Below are 15,940 nucleotides of genomic sequence, written 5' to 3' on the forward strand. Positions count from 1 at the left end.
TGAAAAAGCTGTAAATATTTCCAAGGATGAAACATTTAGAATGTGAGAACAGCTGTACTGTGTTGGACCAAAAGTCCATATGGACTACCTAGTGGCAGATGCTAATGAAAAGACATTAAAAATTACATGCATAGTATGTTGTTCTCCTTCCTTTAGAGATGCTTCCAGCAAAGTGGGTCTGTAGGAACTTGAACCAAAGATGATGTCTTTGTGTTTAATTGTAATGGATGAAATTTTCTTCTTTCTTTCTATCTACTGTGTTTTTGGACCTGTCTAAATTCTTGGCCTCCATAAATTCTGTTAGGAATAAATTCTGCCATTGAGTTACACCATGGGAAGAAGTACTGCTTTAATGTCTTCTAAACCTGATACTTGCTGATTTAATCTGACATCTCATCTGTAACACAACACTTCTTGTAAAGAAAATAAGGCAGAGAGCACTGATGGCAGTGGCAGCAACAAGACTGGAATTACCATGATATGACATCCTGCTGCCCTGTGCTCAGAACATGACATTGTAATTCAATCCCATACTCCGTGAAATTATACCTGAATTGTCTGCTGTGCAGCAACACACCAGATAAAACTGCTCTGTATTGCTGCTTTGAAGAAAACTAATCAGCATTATTTTACATAGCTATATCTGTGTGGAGTGTTTATGTTTTATTTTCCGTGGAGGACAGTTGGTAGCATATTGGACACCAGAGAGATGTAGTGGTCTAGGAAGGGGAGCGGTTGGGAAAATAGCAACACTGGAGCATGGGGAATGGGGAAGAAGGAGTCAGCAGCAGAACTACACATTAGAGAGGTGAGAAAACAGCAGGGGAACTGTGAGGGTGGTGTGGGGTAAGAAGGGAGAGGACAAAACAGCAACAAAGAGGCATTGTTTAAAATGTTTAAATAAAGCTGGCATCATCAAAAGAGGATGCTCCTGCCATTACAGAGCTTCTCTTTACATTGTGAGATTAACCACCCTGTGCTTATTCAGATCTTGAACTCATCCTCATGCTGTGTTGAAATAATTTACCTGGTTATAATTTGAGACCTATGGGTCCAAGTGAAGCTAATACAAGGGAGACTTGCAGCTTCTTTCACCTCACAGGGATGTTGCAAGCCTTTGCTTTTTCAGAAAAGTAATTTCAATTTCCTGTAAGCAGAATTACAGTGTAGATACTCTGATACTCTGTCAATAGAGTTTCATAATTGTGGCTCTAAAATGTATTGCACTTTTATGTAAGAGAGACATGAAATACAATTCAAAAGGATAAACTGAAGAAATAATAAAATTTCATTGATACCTCAAAGTCAGACAATGCTGAAAACACTGGTAAGATTTATTGCAGGGAGAAAAAAGTGTCTCCAGCTAGGCTTATTATTTTCAGTTGTAGTCTAGCCTTATTATTTTCAGTTGTAGTCTAGTTGGCTCTTTTGGTCCCTCCCAATTTAAAGAAGTAAACAAAGCAGTAAATATTCAGTAATATATAGAATCATAGATTCCTAGAATATGCTGAATTGGAAGGGACAGATCAGGATATAAATGTTCTTTTGAATTAAGCAACTAAATAGAATATTGTTAACCTTGGTGCATCAGTTGTCTTCCATATTAGGTGTAAAAGTATAGGCTTTAGCTATAACTTGTTTTTGGATTAGCCAATTAAGTGAAACTTTCTGCATTACCAGTGATGTCATATATTCTTTTATTTTCCATGTTTCTTCCCATCATTTCAATGCACACTGTTTTCAGGGAGATTAAAAGCTTATGGACAACATTTGGAGTGGTTTTGCTGGTTGCAGATATCTTCCATAGTTAGACATGGAGCTCAGGCACAGCGTACCCTGTTATGCTGTGTTTCAGCATGTTAGTGGCCAGCCTGACAGTCAGTTCAGTCATGGCAGTGTTCCCTTGGTTTTGGTGGGTGCTCGTAGTTCAGTTTTGCCCACTGGAATTTCGTGAAATGTCCCTCGAACTGAGCAGTGTCTACACAGCTCTGAGCATAGAGGTGGGACAGGAAGTGCTGGATATCATTGTGTCCCACAGAAACTCAGCTTTTTTTAGATACTAGAAAGGCTGTAACATCCTCTGTAAGACTAGTCAAGGCCAGAGTTCTTCCTTTCATTTCGCTGTCACCTCAAGGAAAGAACATACTCAGGGACATGGGAACTAAGAACCCTCTTTTAATCCTCTCCCAGTCTTTTTATTGCCCTTTTGTGGCATTAGTCTAGCAATAAATAAGGCCCCATGCCATGCACATTCACTGACTACTCATTTCTGCCTGTTACTCAGCAGGGAAACAATAAGTACAGCACTCACCCATGACAAGGAGTTATTGATTTGTTCTAAAATATTCTGAGATTAAACTACCAGGATTGCTGTCATTCACAGGTGACATGTTTTATTTGCATGTATTTGTCTGCTTTGGTGTTTGTCAGTATGAAATGTTTTAATGAAATGGTCAAACTGTCAAAGAAAATAAGTAATAATTTGGTTTGATTTTACTTAGCAAACAAAAGAAGCAGACTAATGGTGTTGAGAGGCTGGGGGTGTATGTATGAGTGTGTAGAGTTGCCTGTTAACACTCAATCTGCCCATTAATCCTGTTCAGTTGTCTTTGGCCCTTTCTGTTTGTTAATGACTGTGTTTTTGCAGACTGTGGAGGAGATTGAGGGAGTGCTGGGACGTGACCTTTATCCAAACCTTTCTGAGGAGAGGTCTCGGTGGGAGAAGGAGCTGGCTGGCCTGCGGGAAGAGAATGAGAGCCTCACAGCCATGTTGTGCAGCAAAGAGGAGGAGCTCAACAGGACCAAGGCCACCATGAACGCTGTCCGTGAGGAGAGAGACAGGCTGCGTAGAAGGGTAAGGCTGCTGTACAGATGACACTTTCTTCTTCCTCCAGCCTGTGTGGTTTTGTCACCAGAACAGGCCTATCTTTAATCTCACTTCCTGTGCTCGTTGTAGGGCTTTTTGCTTTCAAAGCTTGGCTGTACAAATGACGAAGCTAGGACAGAACTGAACATAATTGAAAAAGAGTTTGTGAAAAACAGCCATCGTGCAAAAACAGCCTGATTTCAGAAATCAGAAAAACTGATAATCATCTTAAAGGAAGCATATGTAACTCTGATATAGAGAAAGCAGATGTTCATCTAGTGAATTTTCCTGTGAGGCTATTTTTTCCTGTAAACAACAAATATTTCTTTGTTTTTGATGGGAATTCAATTTGTGATTAGGAGAAACAAAAAGAGCAGGACTCCTGTCAGTGGGCAGTAATTCTCATACTGAACAATGAGTAGTTCCATGCCATGTCCTGCTTCCCTGTCTACATTTTATGATGCTTTAAGGTCAGATAAAGGCTTTGTGCTTTGTGCTTTGTGTGGTGTCCAAAGTGAGAAAAAAAAAGAGGGGGGAAAGATTCTTCACAAAAAATATGAAAGATCCAAGAGAATGTGACCTCAATCTCAGTTACTTTTAAAATTTGTTAACTTTGTACCTGGTAAATTTGCAGAGTTTTGTTTAGATAGAAGTTTTTTTTTATTTTTAAAACAGGCAGTTTCAAGTTTGTGTTCAGTTTAAGTGACAATTCAGACCACCATATCATGGTAAACTATTGCAGGTATTACTCTTTACCCGTTGCCACCAGATTAGCTTTTTTTGCTGTTCTAAACTAACATTGCTCTGCAGTGACTGTGCCATTATAGCATGAGCTACATCGTGTGAGATTTGCAATCTTGAGGTATGAAGACTCAAATTACCTTTTCAAAACTCCCTGTCCTGTCCTAACGCTAAAAAGTCAGGTGTGATGAGGCAAGAATAGTAATCTCGAATCCTATAAAGCAAAATCACTTCAACTTTTCCATTGTAAATTTTTGTCTTATTATATACCATGGGTTGTTTTCAGTCCTGAAATTTTGAACTGATAATGACAATTTTTTTTACTGGAGGCAATACTACCCCTTGAGCTACAGAAGTCACATTTATGGACTGGCTGGGTTCTTGCCAAACTGAGGAGGTGGACATCAGCACAAGCAGGCTGAGAGTTGAAGTGTGTGCTTGAGAAATTTGCTTACACAAATGCAATTATTGACACTCCAGGTGACACAGATCAATACTGAGATATCAAACAAGAGAAAGATAGGTGGCCTTGAGTACACAAAAAGATTCCTGTTTTGAGAAGTACAGCATGCAAGTTAAAGGGCTTAAAAGAATGGTAACAAGAATTAATGCTGACATCTAGGAGCTCCTCAGCTGAGAAACAGAAAAGGGGAAGGAATTGGTGTTGTACTCTTAGGGATCAGCATGGCTGAGCCATAGTAGCAAATTGAGTCCTATGCGGTACCAGAGAAGTTATTTTCAATAGGGCTTGGAAAAACTGTATAAAAAGTGGTGAGATCTGATCTGGAATGTTATATGTCATTTTTATCTCTTAAAAGTGCAGTTTAAAGTGGCAAAAAATTATGTAGACAATGGTCAAAGAAATGATTGTTGTCTGTAGAGTAGGGACGTGTCCTGTTCAGCATGGTAAAACAAATTCTTAATTTGTTTTCTCTTTACAAATGCTAGAGAAAGAAAATAAAAATGGGAGCAACAGCTCTCTAAACTCAGGGACAAAACTGGAGCAAGAACAGAATAACACAAAACACTTGTGGCTGTATGAGGCCAGAAGCTGGACTGTGTGGTGTCCAAGACAGAGGAAGATTGTGGTTCTGAATAAACAGTAAGGAGTGCTACTTTCTAAATGGAACTTTAAAATATTAAAGTTATCTTTGTATAATGAAATGCATGGCTATGCAAGGATACCTGTTAAAACCAGGATCATTACATCAGGATTGTATCCAAAGGAAAGCAGAAAAAGCCAAGCTAACACAGCTGCATTAATTCTAGAGCCAGCCTTAGCATCTTTTCACAATTCTGCTATGTTTTGTCTGGCTGCCAGCAGTTCCAGTTCTCTATTCTGGAAGTATCTCTGATGGAAGCAGAATTAAGGTCATCAGCTTGTTTCAGTTGTTTGTAACTACAGAGGACTTTACTGAAATCTGGTAATTAATATCATCCTTATAATGCAGAACAACTGATTTATTACCCCCACCAGAGAAGTTAATTTGTGACATATGACCCTGTCTGCGTACCATGTAATTGTTGCACTGGAGACCATATTTGCATTTTTAATGTAGCTTCATGTCCATAGTGGCAACAAAAAAATGTTTTCTTTGACCTATGAAATATTTTCTATGTGCCACCTGAACTCAAAAGTCATTTCAAATTATTTCCCTGGAGAGTGGGAAAGGAGATCCAACTAAAATTTAGTTATTGCCCTTCTCAAATTAAATTGGGTGAAGTGAACAAGCTTGAAGTTGACCAGATCAATAGGTCTGTTCCTTCAGACCAATGCGTGCAATCAAGCAGAGTGCTTTCAATACATTTTTCTCAGGCTTGTTGGAAATTTAATTTAATTTACTGCGCTCAGTTAACAGATTGAGCTGCTCTCTGGAACAGTAGCTAAGAAACAACATACATTCAGAGTTTGTTTCTCACAAGTCATTAGCGAGTGAGGTAATTGCTTACTTCTGTAGGTTGTCTGCAGTATAACAGCTAATTTCATAATGCAGAGGTTTATTTTACCTCTGCATTATTTTGTTGCATTAAAAGTAAAATCTGTTTAGATCCAGGCTGGTCAGTGCCCTAGAAACTGCTTAAACATAGCTGACCATAATCCTGAATCCAGTAATACAGATAAGATGGTGGGGAACTTCTGTACCAGTCTGTGGGATGATTATTATTACATGAGAATAAGGCTGTAATCAGGTCAGCACTATTTACAACTGCTACACAGAGTAACAGGCTTAAGTAGTAGAAGAAAAAGTAATATTTCTGTTCTTACACAAAAGCCCTTGCGTTCAGCAGGGGATTCAGATGAGCAGCAGTGAAGCAGCATATAAACTCCATCCTGACAGTAAAGTAAAAATTGTGGGTTTTAATTACTGCCCATAAAAGTTGTCAGATAAGTGGTACCTCAGCACAGTCTTAAGGAGTTGTTTGGCATAAAAGGCAGTGGGTGTGGGCAGCATTCAGACTTCCCTGAGGGTTTTCTGAAGAACTAAGTCTGAAATGAAAAGGCAGTTCCAGCTCTGGAAGTCTGTTAAATCTGTTCTGCATGAGCCATATGTCAGCTTGTTCAGTTAATCCCATGCTTCTGGTTGTGAAGGTTTTTCTGTACCTTCTCCAAACTCAGCTGAAATCACCAAACTGACCAGAACAAAACCACTTCATTAGCTGTCTTCAGCTAAGACCCTAATGAAAACATAATCTGTGGAGTAGTAGAAAATTAGCATTTTATGTGTGATGCCATCAGCTGCCCACATTCCCCACTCCAGAGAACTTTGATTTTAGCAGAGGGCTCTCCTAAAATATGTGGTTCTTGTGAACAGTTGAAACCTACCCATGCCACAGCAGGACTCAGATCCTTGGCATTGAAGGTGTTCTTGGGCCCATATTGTTCTCAGATAACACAAAGCTGGCAGGATCTGCTGGACTCTGTTTTGTAGTCATTCCTGTTGGGATCAGAAGGTATTGTACCAGATTGCAGGAGAACACTGATACATTATGGGCCCTTAGAGATTATTATCTGCTTGCACAGCTTAAAGTGACCCTGGAGCTATTCTGTCTCCTTTGTCTGTTGGTGAGCACCAGAAACCTGAGGTAGCAGCCCAAAGCTATTTCCGTTCTCTGTATCCTTCACTTGCATGGTATTTGCTTATGCAGTAGTATCTCCTCTTAGGTGTCAACAAAGTAGAGTTTTATTTCTGATTCCAAACTTACAAGCAAATACTCAGTGTTTAATTGACCTTATAGATACCAGGAAAGATTTCTTTACCATACTCAGTTGATCCCACAAGACAATAGATAGGAACTCAGCAAACTTTGTTTGCTCTGGTGCTCATGATATAGGAAAGGCAGAAAATTATCTGGCTGAAAATGATCAACACTAGGACTAAATGAAAGGCAAGGCATTTTTTTGGCTGGGAAAGACCCTCAGAGCAGCTCAAATGGTTACACTGGTGTTTGATTTGGCATCTTCTCCTCCACAGATATGCAGTATGCATGAATAAATTAGAAAGTGGGAGAAGTTAACTCCCTGTGGTTTGTTGTACTTCGTCTTCCTCCTCTGTTGTAACAGGGGAAAGGAAATGAAGCAGCATTAAAATGCTGAGGGGGGAAAGAGCTGTTACTTGAAGGGTTGAAAGGTACTGTATGATGAAACAGGTCACAAGTAGGGTAGAGGGAAAAGAATCACAGGCATGTCTCTCATTTGAAACTGGTTTAGAAACAAAAGCAGCAGGTGTCCTTTGAATGTGGAAATCAGTGACAGAAACAGGCAGTTCGTAGCTGTAGTGTTTTATGTGGGATATGTTAATGAATCATGTAGTTGTCACTATGCATGTGCAAAATAAAAAGACTAAAAACATGCTTCTCAGAGTCATGGTTACAAATAATAAGAATATTCCAATGAAATATTTTTCTGTAGCCCACAGTGCATTTGAACAAACATGTCTGTGATGCCTGTTAATAGCTTATCAAGTCTTTCATAAATTGAACATTGCTATAGTGTGTCAGCCCCTTTTGTCTTCTACTCCTGGTTTCTTTTTATTTCGTTCTTAAGGTGATCAGAAATTACCTTTAATTTTTCAGTATTTCCTATTCCAATTCTCAGCATTCAAAGGAAAAAAAATTAAAAATGCAGTTCAACAATTGGTTCAATTGCATAACATCAAATATTAATAAGTGACATTTTGAGTTACTTTTGTTCATATTAATAACTTGAGAACATCTGTTTGCACATGACCTTTCTTTTGTATCTAGGCTGTCCATTGCTCTGAAACCTAATGGTTCTGATGCCTTGTGTCTCACCTAATGCACCTGCTCTTTCCAGGGTTACAGCACTTCTTTACTTCTGTAATTTCTTGGACTTCCTTCAGTCATTTGGAAGATCTTTCCCTATATTTTTTTCTGGATTTAACAGACATTTCCCTGAATTTCTCCTTTTTCCCTTCATTCTCAACTCCTTTTTTTTTTCTGACCACATAGTAAGATCTGCTTGCCAGACAGTTTCCACCTCATTGTAGTGCTTCAGGAGTTTATGGCAATTTTTATACCCTTCTGCATATTTCTGTTTTTAAACTAGTGTGATGCAAGGACTCAAGAAATTTTTCTTTAAATCCTTCCTGGTTATCCCTCTTCCCAAACTCAGATATCCACACTTTCCCTGTGTTAAAATGTAACTTTTTTGGGTTTGTTTCTATACTTGTCTTTACCCATTGCATTTTGCCAATTTTGTCATCAATTTCCTGTAAGATATTCCCTTCCTCTCTCTCCCATTTCCAAGTGTTTATTGTGTCTCATGTGCAGTACTGCAGTTTACCTTCATTCTATGCATTAATCTTCAGAATCATTTATATTACATTGGTAATGATGCTAAAGACTTGACAGAGGGAGTCAGACAATTTTTAATCTTGCTTTTAAAACCAGTCCTTTCATAACCTGTGCATTCACCAAACTCTGGTTTTGGTTTGGGGTATTTTTTCCCGTCTTTGGTAATTCTTTATTTTTTCTGTAGAATAGCTACCAGTGTGGAAAAGTACTTTCTGAAAAGATGCTGCATACTCATCTATTTAAAATTCAGTTTTTGGTGACCAGAAATAGTTACCTAATGTGTCTTTGGGCAGTGTGGTAGATGGGCAGCCCAGCTGTGAGATGCTTGCTGAATGTGTGAATTGTGAGATGCGTGATTTTACCAGTCAGACAAACTGACCCTGTTATCCTGCTCACAATTAGCATCCAGTACTGAGTGTTGCTAAAATTAGTGCAGTTATTTATAGCAGTCAGTTCAGCATGTAATTTCATAAATGAAGGCCTGACTTAGTAAATACCCCAAGAATGACAGATAAGCAGGCAGCTACTTTTCATGGCTTCTTCTATGATACAATATTAAGGCAGTGAGTTGCACAGATTAATAATTGTGCTGTGCTCTGAGTTTTCTTCTAGAAGTGCTTTCCTGAGCAAAGCTTTACCTTACTACACTCTTAACTGTGATAATTTCTCTTTCTGTTGCCAGTGTTGTTTTACAGATTTGTATGAATAATTAGCTTTGTAAACCTGGCCAATAGTTACTTCACAGTAAGAAAACACAGAATAAAGGAAACCTATCTGCATTAAAGGTTTGTGTGATACAGGACTGGCTTCTGAGAATAGGTGAATATTTTAGCAATTTTTAAGCTGGACATGGAGGCTGTCATTTTATTTTATAAAGAATATATCCAAACAGTCTTCCTATTTGTTTGCTTTTATACAGTGCTGTAACTTCAGCATTTGGAGAATTTAATTTGGAACAGCCTGATTGAAAGAAATAGTAATAAATGTCAATTACTTGATGAAGTTTTTGGGTTGCTGTTTTTGTTTTCTCAGTGTCAATGCCACAGTACAAATCCTGTCTGCATTGTTTGCTCCACATCTGCAAGCAAAAATATGCATGTGTGGTTTATTTCAAGTTTATGCGTATCAACAGGCTGAAATTATTGGTTTGCACCAATAGAGCATTTTTTCCTTAAGGTTTGCATTCTACCCATGTTTGCAGCAATACCCATGTTGAAGCTAAATATGTTTGTATGAACAAAGGATGCCTTAGCTGCAAATATGTAGAAGACATGAGCTATGGATGTCCACTTCATACACTCTGCTCAGTTAACTTCATGAGATAATTGCATTTATGATACATAATTCTGGGTCAAGCACCCATATAATTTTTCAGCAAGTTACTTTTAACACTGGGGGATTTGATTTGAGGTTTTGTGTACTTTAGTTGTTTGAAATCATTTCGTTCAAGGTGTAGAGCTCCTCCACAACTGAACAGGGAACTCAAAAGTGCAGTGTGACTTCATGTGTTTTTATTATTGCCACCTATGGCGTTTTAAAAATACCATGTTATGTAAAGCACACAGACTGGTTTTTTTGGTTTTTTGTAATTTGTAATTACCTAAAAATTCTTTTGACACTAAGTGTGCGGGCACTCTTCCTTCAGTTTGCATACAACAGAGTGGAGAGAGGCAGGGATACTCTTCAGGAAATAGGAGCAGGCTGTAGAAGATTGTAGGAGGCATGAAATACTGCCTTGATGACTGGAGAGCATTCCAACTTGAACTCAGGTCTCTGCAGTGGGTTGAAGTATCTGTTGTACAGAGAACATGACTGCTGCTGCTGCTTCAAGCAAAGATTGATTAACACTGTCCAGATGCACCTACACCTAAGAAAGTCTAAGCTTTGATGCAACTTTAAATCTGGGGGTTTTTGACTAAGGGATTTCAGCTTTCTTAGTCTTTGTATAAATGTATTTAGTATAAAATCCTACCTTTCTTTAGACAGTATGAATCACAATTGCATTTCATGCTTCATACAAGGGGAGATATCAAATGGGCTTCACTTTACTTGACTTCTAATAAAATTTCACAAGTTCAGTTTTGTAGAGGGACTGTTCCAACAAAATCACATAGAAACCTGTGTATTTAAGGACAACTGTGTTTAGGGGAATTTCCTCTTTAGATTATTTCCTTCACGTTCTCTCATCTCACACTCCGTTTGAGATCTGTGGGAAAAATGAGCTCTGTCATTTCACCTTGTGTCATAGCTGTTGTGTTAAGCAGACCATTTATTCCTTGTCTGTTAAGAATTATTCCAAGGTAAACACTATAATCTTTAGCACAGCTACAGTTTGGCTCCAGCAGACCTTTCTTTTTTTTTTTAACCTTTAAACTGAAAATCTTTTGACATCAGTTCTGCAAGTATTTGGTGTGTTATGAAGACCATGCTGTGTTTGCAGGGTATGTTTACAGAGAGCTTTTGCAAACTGTTGGTTGAGTACTTTACTGGTATTTTTTTTTTGTCTATACATTACTCACTAAATGGTAGTTTTAGTTGACTGTAGTTTCAAAGCATGATTAATGTTTGAATTTCTTTAACCTTTAAATATGACCAAGTCATCATGTGATTTATTTATGTCAAGAGTTTTTTTCAGCACTGGAGTTTTCCATTAACAGGAGGATTATAATTTGATTTGTTTAGCCATCATCATCTTAGACTGTAGCTATAGCTTTACCCCAAAGAGAATAATTTCTATACCTATAGTACAGCTGAAACTTTGAGTACTTATTCTACAGTATTCTGCATATTTCCACATTGCACATATTTTAAAAAACTGATAGCAGTGGGATTTAAAAATAACCTCCACTCATCTGCTCCCCATGTGAAAACGTAGCAGCCACCACAGTACAAAAATGTAACTTCTGTACTGAGGCTGGAAGCAGTTACACTTGGCTAGACAATGAGAAAATCTCCAGACTGTTTAAACCATAAAAGAGGGAAAACCACAATGTTATGTTTTGTGGCAGGTTCGGGAGCTGCAGACTCGTTTGCAGAGTGTGCAAGCCACTGGCCCGTCCAGCCCGAGCCGCCTGACTCCTGCCAACCGCCCCGTCAACCCCAGCACAGGAGAGCTGAGCACCAGCAGCAGCAGCAACGACATTCCCATCGCCAAGGTGGGGTTTGTGTGTTTGTAACCCTTCTCCTGACCTGGAAAAAGCAGGCTTCATTTTGTGCCATGCAAGCGTGGGATTAGCTGGGAGATGTTTAGGGGAGTCCTGAGCAGGTCCGTGAACTTGAGCCGTGGAGAGGAATTAAACATTATTGATTGTAGTTCTCCCAGTTACAACTCAGGGCTCAGTTCTCTAGCAGTTTGCTTCAGCTTTGCAAGTATAACTAGAGAATAGATGAGGTTAGTGTGATCTTTATGGAGTGTGGGCTGCTGTGTAACCTGTGTAGCATTCTGACTTGCAGATTGCTGAAAGAGTGAAGTTGTCAAAGACAAGATCAGAGTCTTCATCATCTGATAGACCTGTCTTAGGATCAGAAATCAGCAGCATAGGGGTAAGAACTAAGAACTGTGTTCTTGCATGATCCATGTTCCAATAAAAGCATTGTTTTCTAAATAAAATGATTAATGTGGACTATCTGAAAACACTTTAAAAGCTAGTTTGAGCAAAATACATCAACAAAGAATATTTCACCCAGTATTAAGATCTCATTTTCTGAAAACAAGTGGCTAGAAGTCATTCTCATGAGTGAATTCAAGAGGAAAATTTTGAAGTCAGTTCCACCAAAATGTTTTTCAGGAAGACTCTTCAATTTCGTTTCACAACTTTCAACAGTGTACTGGATTCTGATTTTGAAATGCCAGTGTAAATCAATAACGCTGTTGTTACTGTGTGTTAATATTTCTTTTACTGAAGAACTTGGCTCTAACCCTTTGCTTAGCTCTCAAGAACATAAATAACTTGCATAGTAGGCTTTTTAAATGTATAATGAAATAGTGGACTTCACCCTTGGTTTGTAGAATTTTAGAACAAAATAGCTTCTAAAAGTGGAATCTTGTAAATGTTCTGTTCAATGTAAAATTCATAACAAAAACTGAATAATGAATGCATTGAAGTGAGTGCATGCAAGCAAATGCAGTTCGCAATGCTGAAGTTATCTGGGAGAAATCCAGTGGGTATCTCTTCACAATGATCTATTAACTGCCCTGTACAGGTATCTAGTTCCGTGGCTGAACATTTGGCACATTCCCTCCAAGACTGCTCAAACATCCAGGAAATCTTCCAGACTCTCTATTCACATGGATCTGCTATCTCTGAAAGCAAAATCCGAGAGTTTGAAGTGGAAACGGAGAGATTAAATAGGTGAGCAAGAAATTTAGATGTGCTCACACATGTTGTCTTCTGTTAGCTTTGTTAGAGTTGACTCTTTTTTTTACCCTTTCTGATAATTTCTTAGTTCAGTTGCAGCTCAGCTGTGACAGCTGCAGATAAACACGGAATGTGCTTGCTGAAGATGAGATTCAGTTGTGTGCTAAGGATTCTTTCCATGGCTATGGGTTTGTGCATTAATAGATCAGCACAGCACCTTCCCCTGTCTGCACTCTGGAGTGTCCCTCTGTGTGGCTGACCAAGTAGTCATGGCATTTTTTTTTCATAAGACACATTATTCCTTGAAATAAGGACTCCATAATTTCATCTGCATCATTCTGAAATTAGCTTGCTTTGTTTTGTCCTGAAGAAACAGAATAATAGCAATTAAATGTCTCAATAAATGTACTCATGCGTGGTGGTGGGGCATATATACCAGCAAATAGGTTTCTGTCTGCAGAAGAGAGATTGCAGCTTTGTGGTTGCAGTTAAAATACTGTTGGTGTTATCCTTTATCAAGCTCCATCAAAGCCAGTGTTTCATGTCTTTTTTTGGCATATAAAATCAAAACTGTAGATCAGGAGTATGAGAATTGTGTCTCAGCATATCTCTATCCAAATTCTGTCTTCCCTACACTAGTTCAAATTTAGTCTTATCAGTACAATATCTCTTTGTATTTATAGCTCATGTTTTTGTAATGCTGCAAAACATAATTCTTGTTTTCTTTTTTCTTTCTTTTTTTTCTGTACACTGCACAATTATGCTTTGACAACATGTACCATTATAGAAGATGTCAAGATATGGAAAGTGGAAAGTGGCAGTTCTAACATCTAGAAAAGTCAGGGCTTTGTTCCGACAACCATATATACTAGCCCTTCTTAGTCTTCTTTGTCAAGAAGTCAGTGATTTTAGAGTCCTGGATGGCATGGATTTCTTCATTATCTACCTGTGCAAGGTTTCAAATTGTTTCTCTCTGGTTTTGGCATATATCCAATTTTTACAGTTAGGTGTAATATATTGATGTATGGTTCAGTTGTCAGCAGAGAGAATAAACAATAACACTGATTCTCTAAATCTTCATTTTCATCTTCAGGGTTAACCTCATTGAGGAGGGCATTACAGTTAAGCTTCTGTTTGACTTTTGCCAGAACATTTGGAGGTTACATTGCCCCAGTGAAACCTCATTCATAGTTTGGAAGTTGCCTCTCTAATCACAACCCAAACATGACTTCAGATGGAATGGTTACTCTGGATTTTCAGCAGAAAGGAGGCATTTATGCAACTGCATGATCCCTGAACACACCCACAATCACGCTAATGAATATGCCATTTAAAACAAGTTGCAAATGTGGCAGCAGAAAGTGAGGAATGAAGGCAGAAAAATTGAGCCAAAGGTTAATATGAAACCATCTTATGCAGTTTTGTGGCTGCAAAACAAGGGTACAGCTTTCTGCTTGCTGCTGCTGCACAGGGTTGTGACTACGTTTTATGAGGAGGAGAAGAGGATGACCTGAGAGAAATTTCTGTCCTCTTGGCTTTTGATAAGATATACAGAACTGATGGATTTTGCCATCTTCATTAAAAAACACTTGTGTAGACTAAGAAATTTTTGTTGTTTCAAAATAGGATTATCCTAGAATTTTCAGAACAGTGACTGCAAGTTAAGCTTGAAGGTTGCAAATTGCTTTTTTTTTTTTGCAGTCGTATTGAGCACCTGAAATCCCAGAACGACTTGCTGACAATAACACTGGAGGAGTGCAAGAGCAATGCAGAGAGGATGAGCATGCTTGTGGGCAAGTACGAGTCTAATGCCACAGCCCTCCGGCTGGCACTGCAGTACAGGTATGTACCTACACAAGGGGTTCAGCCAAGAAGAGGGAGCTGGGGGGAGACTTGGTAGAGGTGTTTAAGAGTGAAGTTGATGGTGTGCCGTAGTAATACTGTTAATTTTTTGTTTTCTCCCTGAAAAAGCACCCCTTGGGTTAAACTACCTGACAAACTACCCAACTGAAGTTATTCCTACAGTATATTTCAACTATAGTTGACCAGCATCTAACAGGAATGTAGAGGTTTATCTCTTCATTCTTAATACTGAATTAATGTTTGAATTAGGGATTGTGTGTAGACTGAATCTCTGTTGCTGAATACAGCCTTAAGATACAGGATCTCTGTACCTGTCCCAAGACCACTGGAGCAAGAGTGTTATACTCCACATAACTCAGAATGACTTTGTATTAGTCATTCCAACATTCCAACATTAGTTGGAACTGTAGACTAATGGCTTGTATTTGGTAGTTAGTATCTAAATTTGCATCAAGCTGTTCACAAAAATACAGTGTGACTTAACACCTTCAACTGCAACTAATTTGGGACTGGCAGGTTTGGTCTTGGAACAAATTGTGTGCCTTTTAAAGAATGTATTATTTACTATCAGCCTTGAGCAAATTGCAATGAAGTGTAAATTGCTAATAGTATATTAATATGGATTTTTAAAAACATTAAAATACAACAGGGATTGCATGACTCATAAATATAATTGGAAGCTATTCTGTTGTAAGGGGGAATATCTTACAGCCAGGACAGAGCAAAAAGTATTTTTCTTGCATCTTTTCCTCTTGCAACACTTTGTGTAGTATAATTGTATTGTAGAGTATAGAATACTGTAGGTTGTATACTAAGAAGGTCTGGGAAAAGTTTCTTAAAGGGATCTTGACCACCTGTTTAAAACATGCTTCTGGAGCTTGCTTTATTTTGGGTCACTCTTATCTTTTGGCTTGTTACATTACTTGAGGCCAGCCTGTCACTGTTATAAGAATGGGGAGACTGCTGAATGCTCATGATAGAAGCTATGTGTATAATGTTCTTTAATATCCCTGCTGCTACAAAGGTAGTAGATAATCATACAGTTAATCAGATAGCTCTTTTTTTGTTGTTGCTATTGCAGGTATTGTTCTTCTTTAAATTGCAGTTAACATTTTGTGTGGTTTTTGTTTTCCTTTTCAGTGAACAGTGCATAGAAGCATATGAGCTGCTGTTGGCATTGGCAGAAAGTGAGCAGAGTCTCATTCTTGGACAATTCAGAGCTGCAGGTGTTGGTTCTGTTGGTAAGATGTCAATGAACCACTTAATTTACCTGGGGTTTTTTGGCATGTCAGTTGTC

General features: G+C 38.4%; 1 protein-coding gene across 1 annotated transcript in view; it reads left to right on the forward strand.

The window, feature by feature from the left end:
* The window catches only part of MCC (MCC regulator of WNT signaling pathway), a 183,250-nt gene that overhangs the window by 136,252 nt on the left and 31,058 nt on the right, over positions 1-15,940 (forward strand). The window contains 6 exon segments of the mRNA XM_059492528.1: positions 2,648-2,854; positions 11,431-11,577; positions 11,876-11,965; positions 12,626-12,774; positions 14,482-14,622; positions 15,784-15,884. Of these exon segments, the coding sequence (XP_059348511.1) occupies positions 2,648-2,854; positions 11,431-11,577; positions 11,876-11,965; positions 12,626-12,774; positions 14,482-14,622; positions 15,784-15,884 (835 nt within the window).

Source organism: Ammospiza nelsoni, chromosome Z, assembly GCF_027579445.1.
Source record: "Ammospiza nelsoni isolate bAmmNel1 chromosome Z, bAmmNel1.pri, whole genome shotgun sequence".
Lineage (NCBI taxonomy): Eukaryota > Metazoa > Chordata > Aves > Passeriformes > Passerellidae > Ammospiza > Ammospiza nelsoni.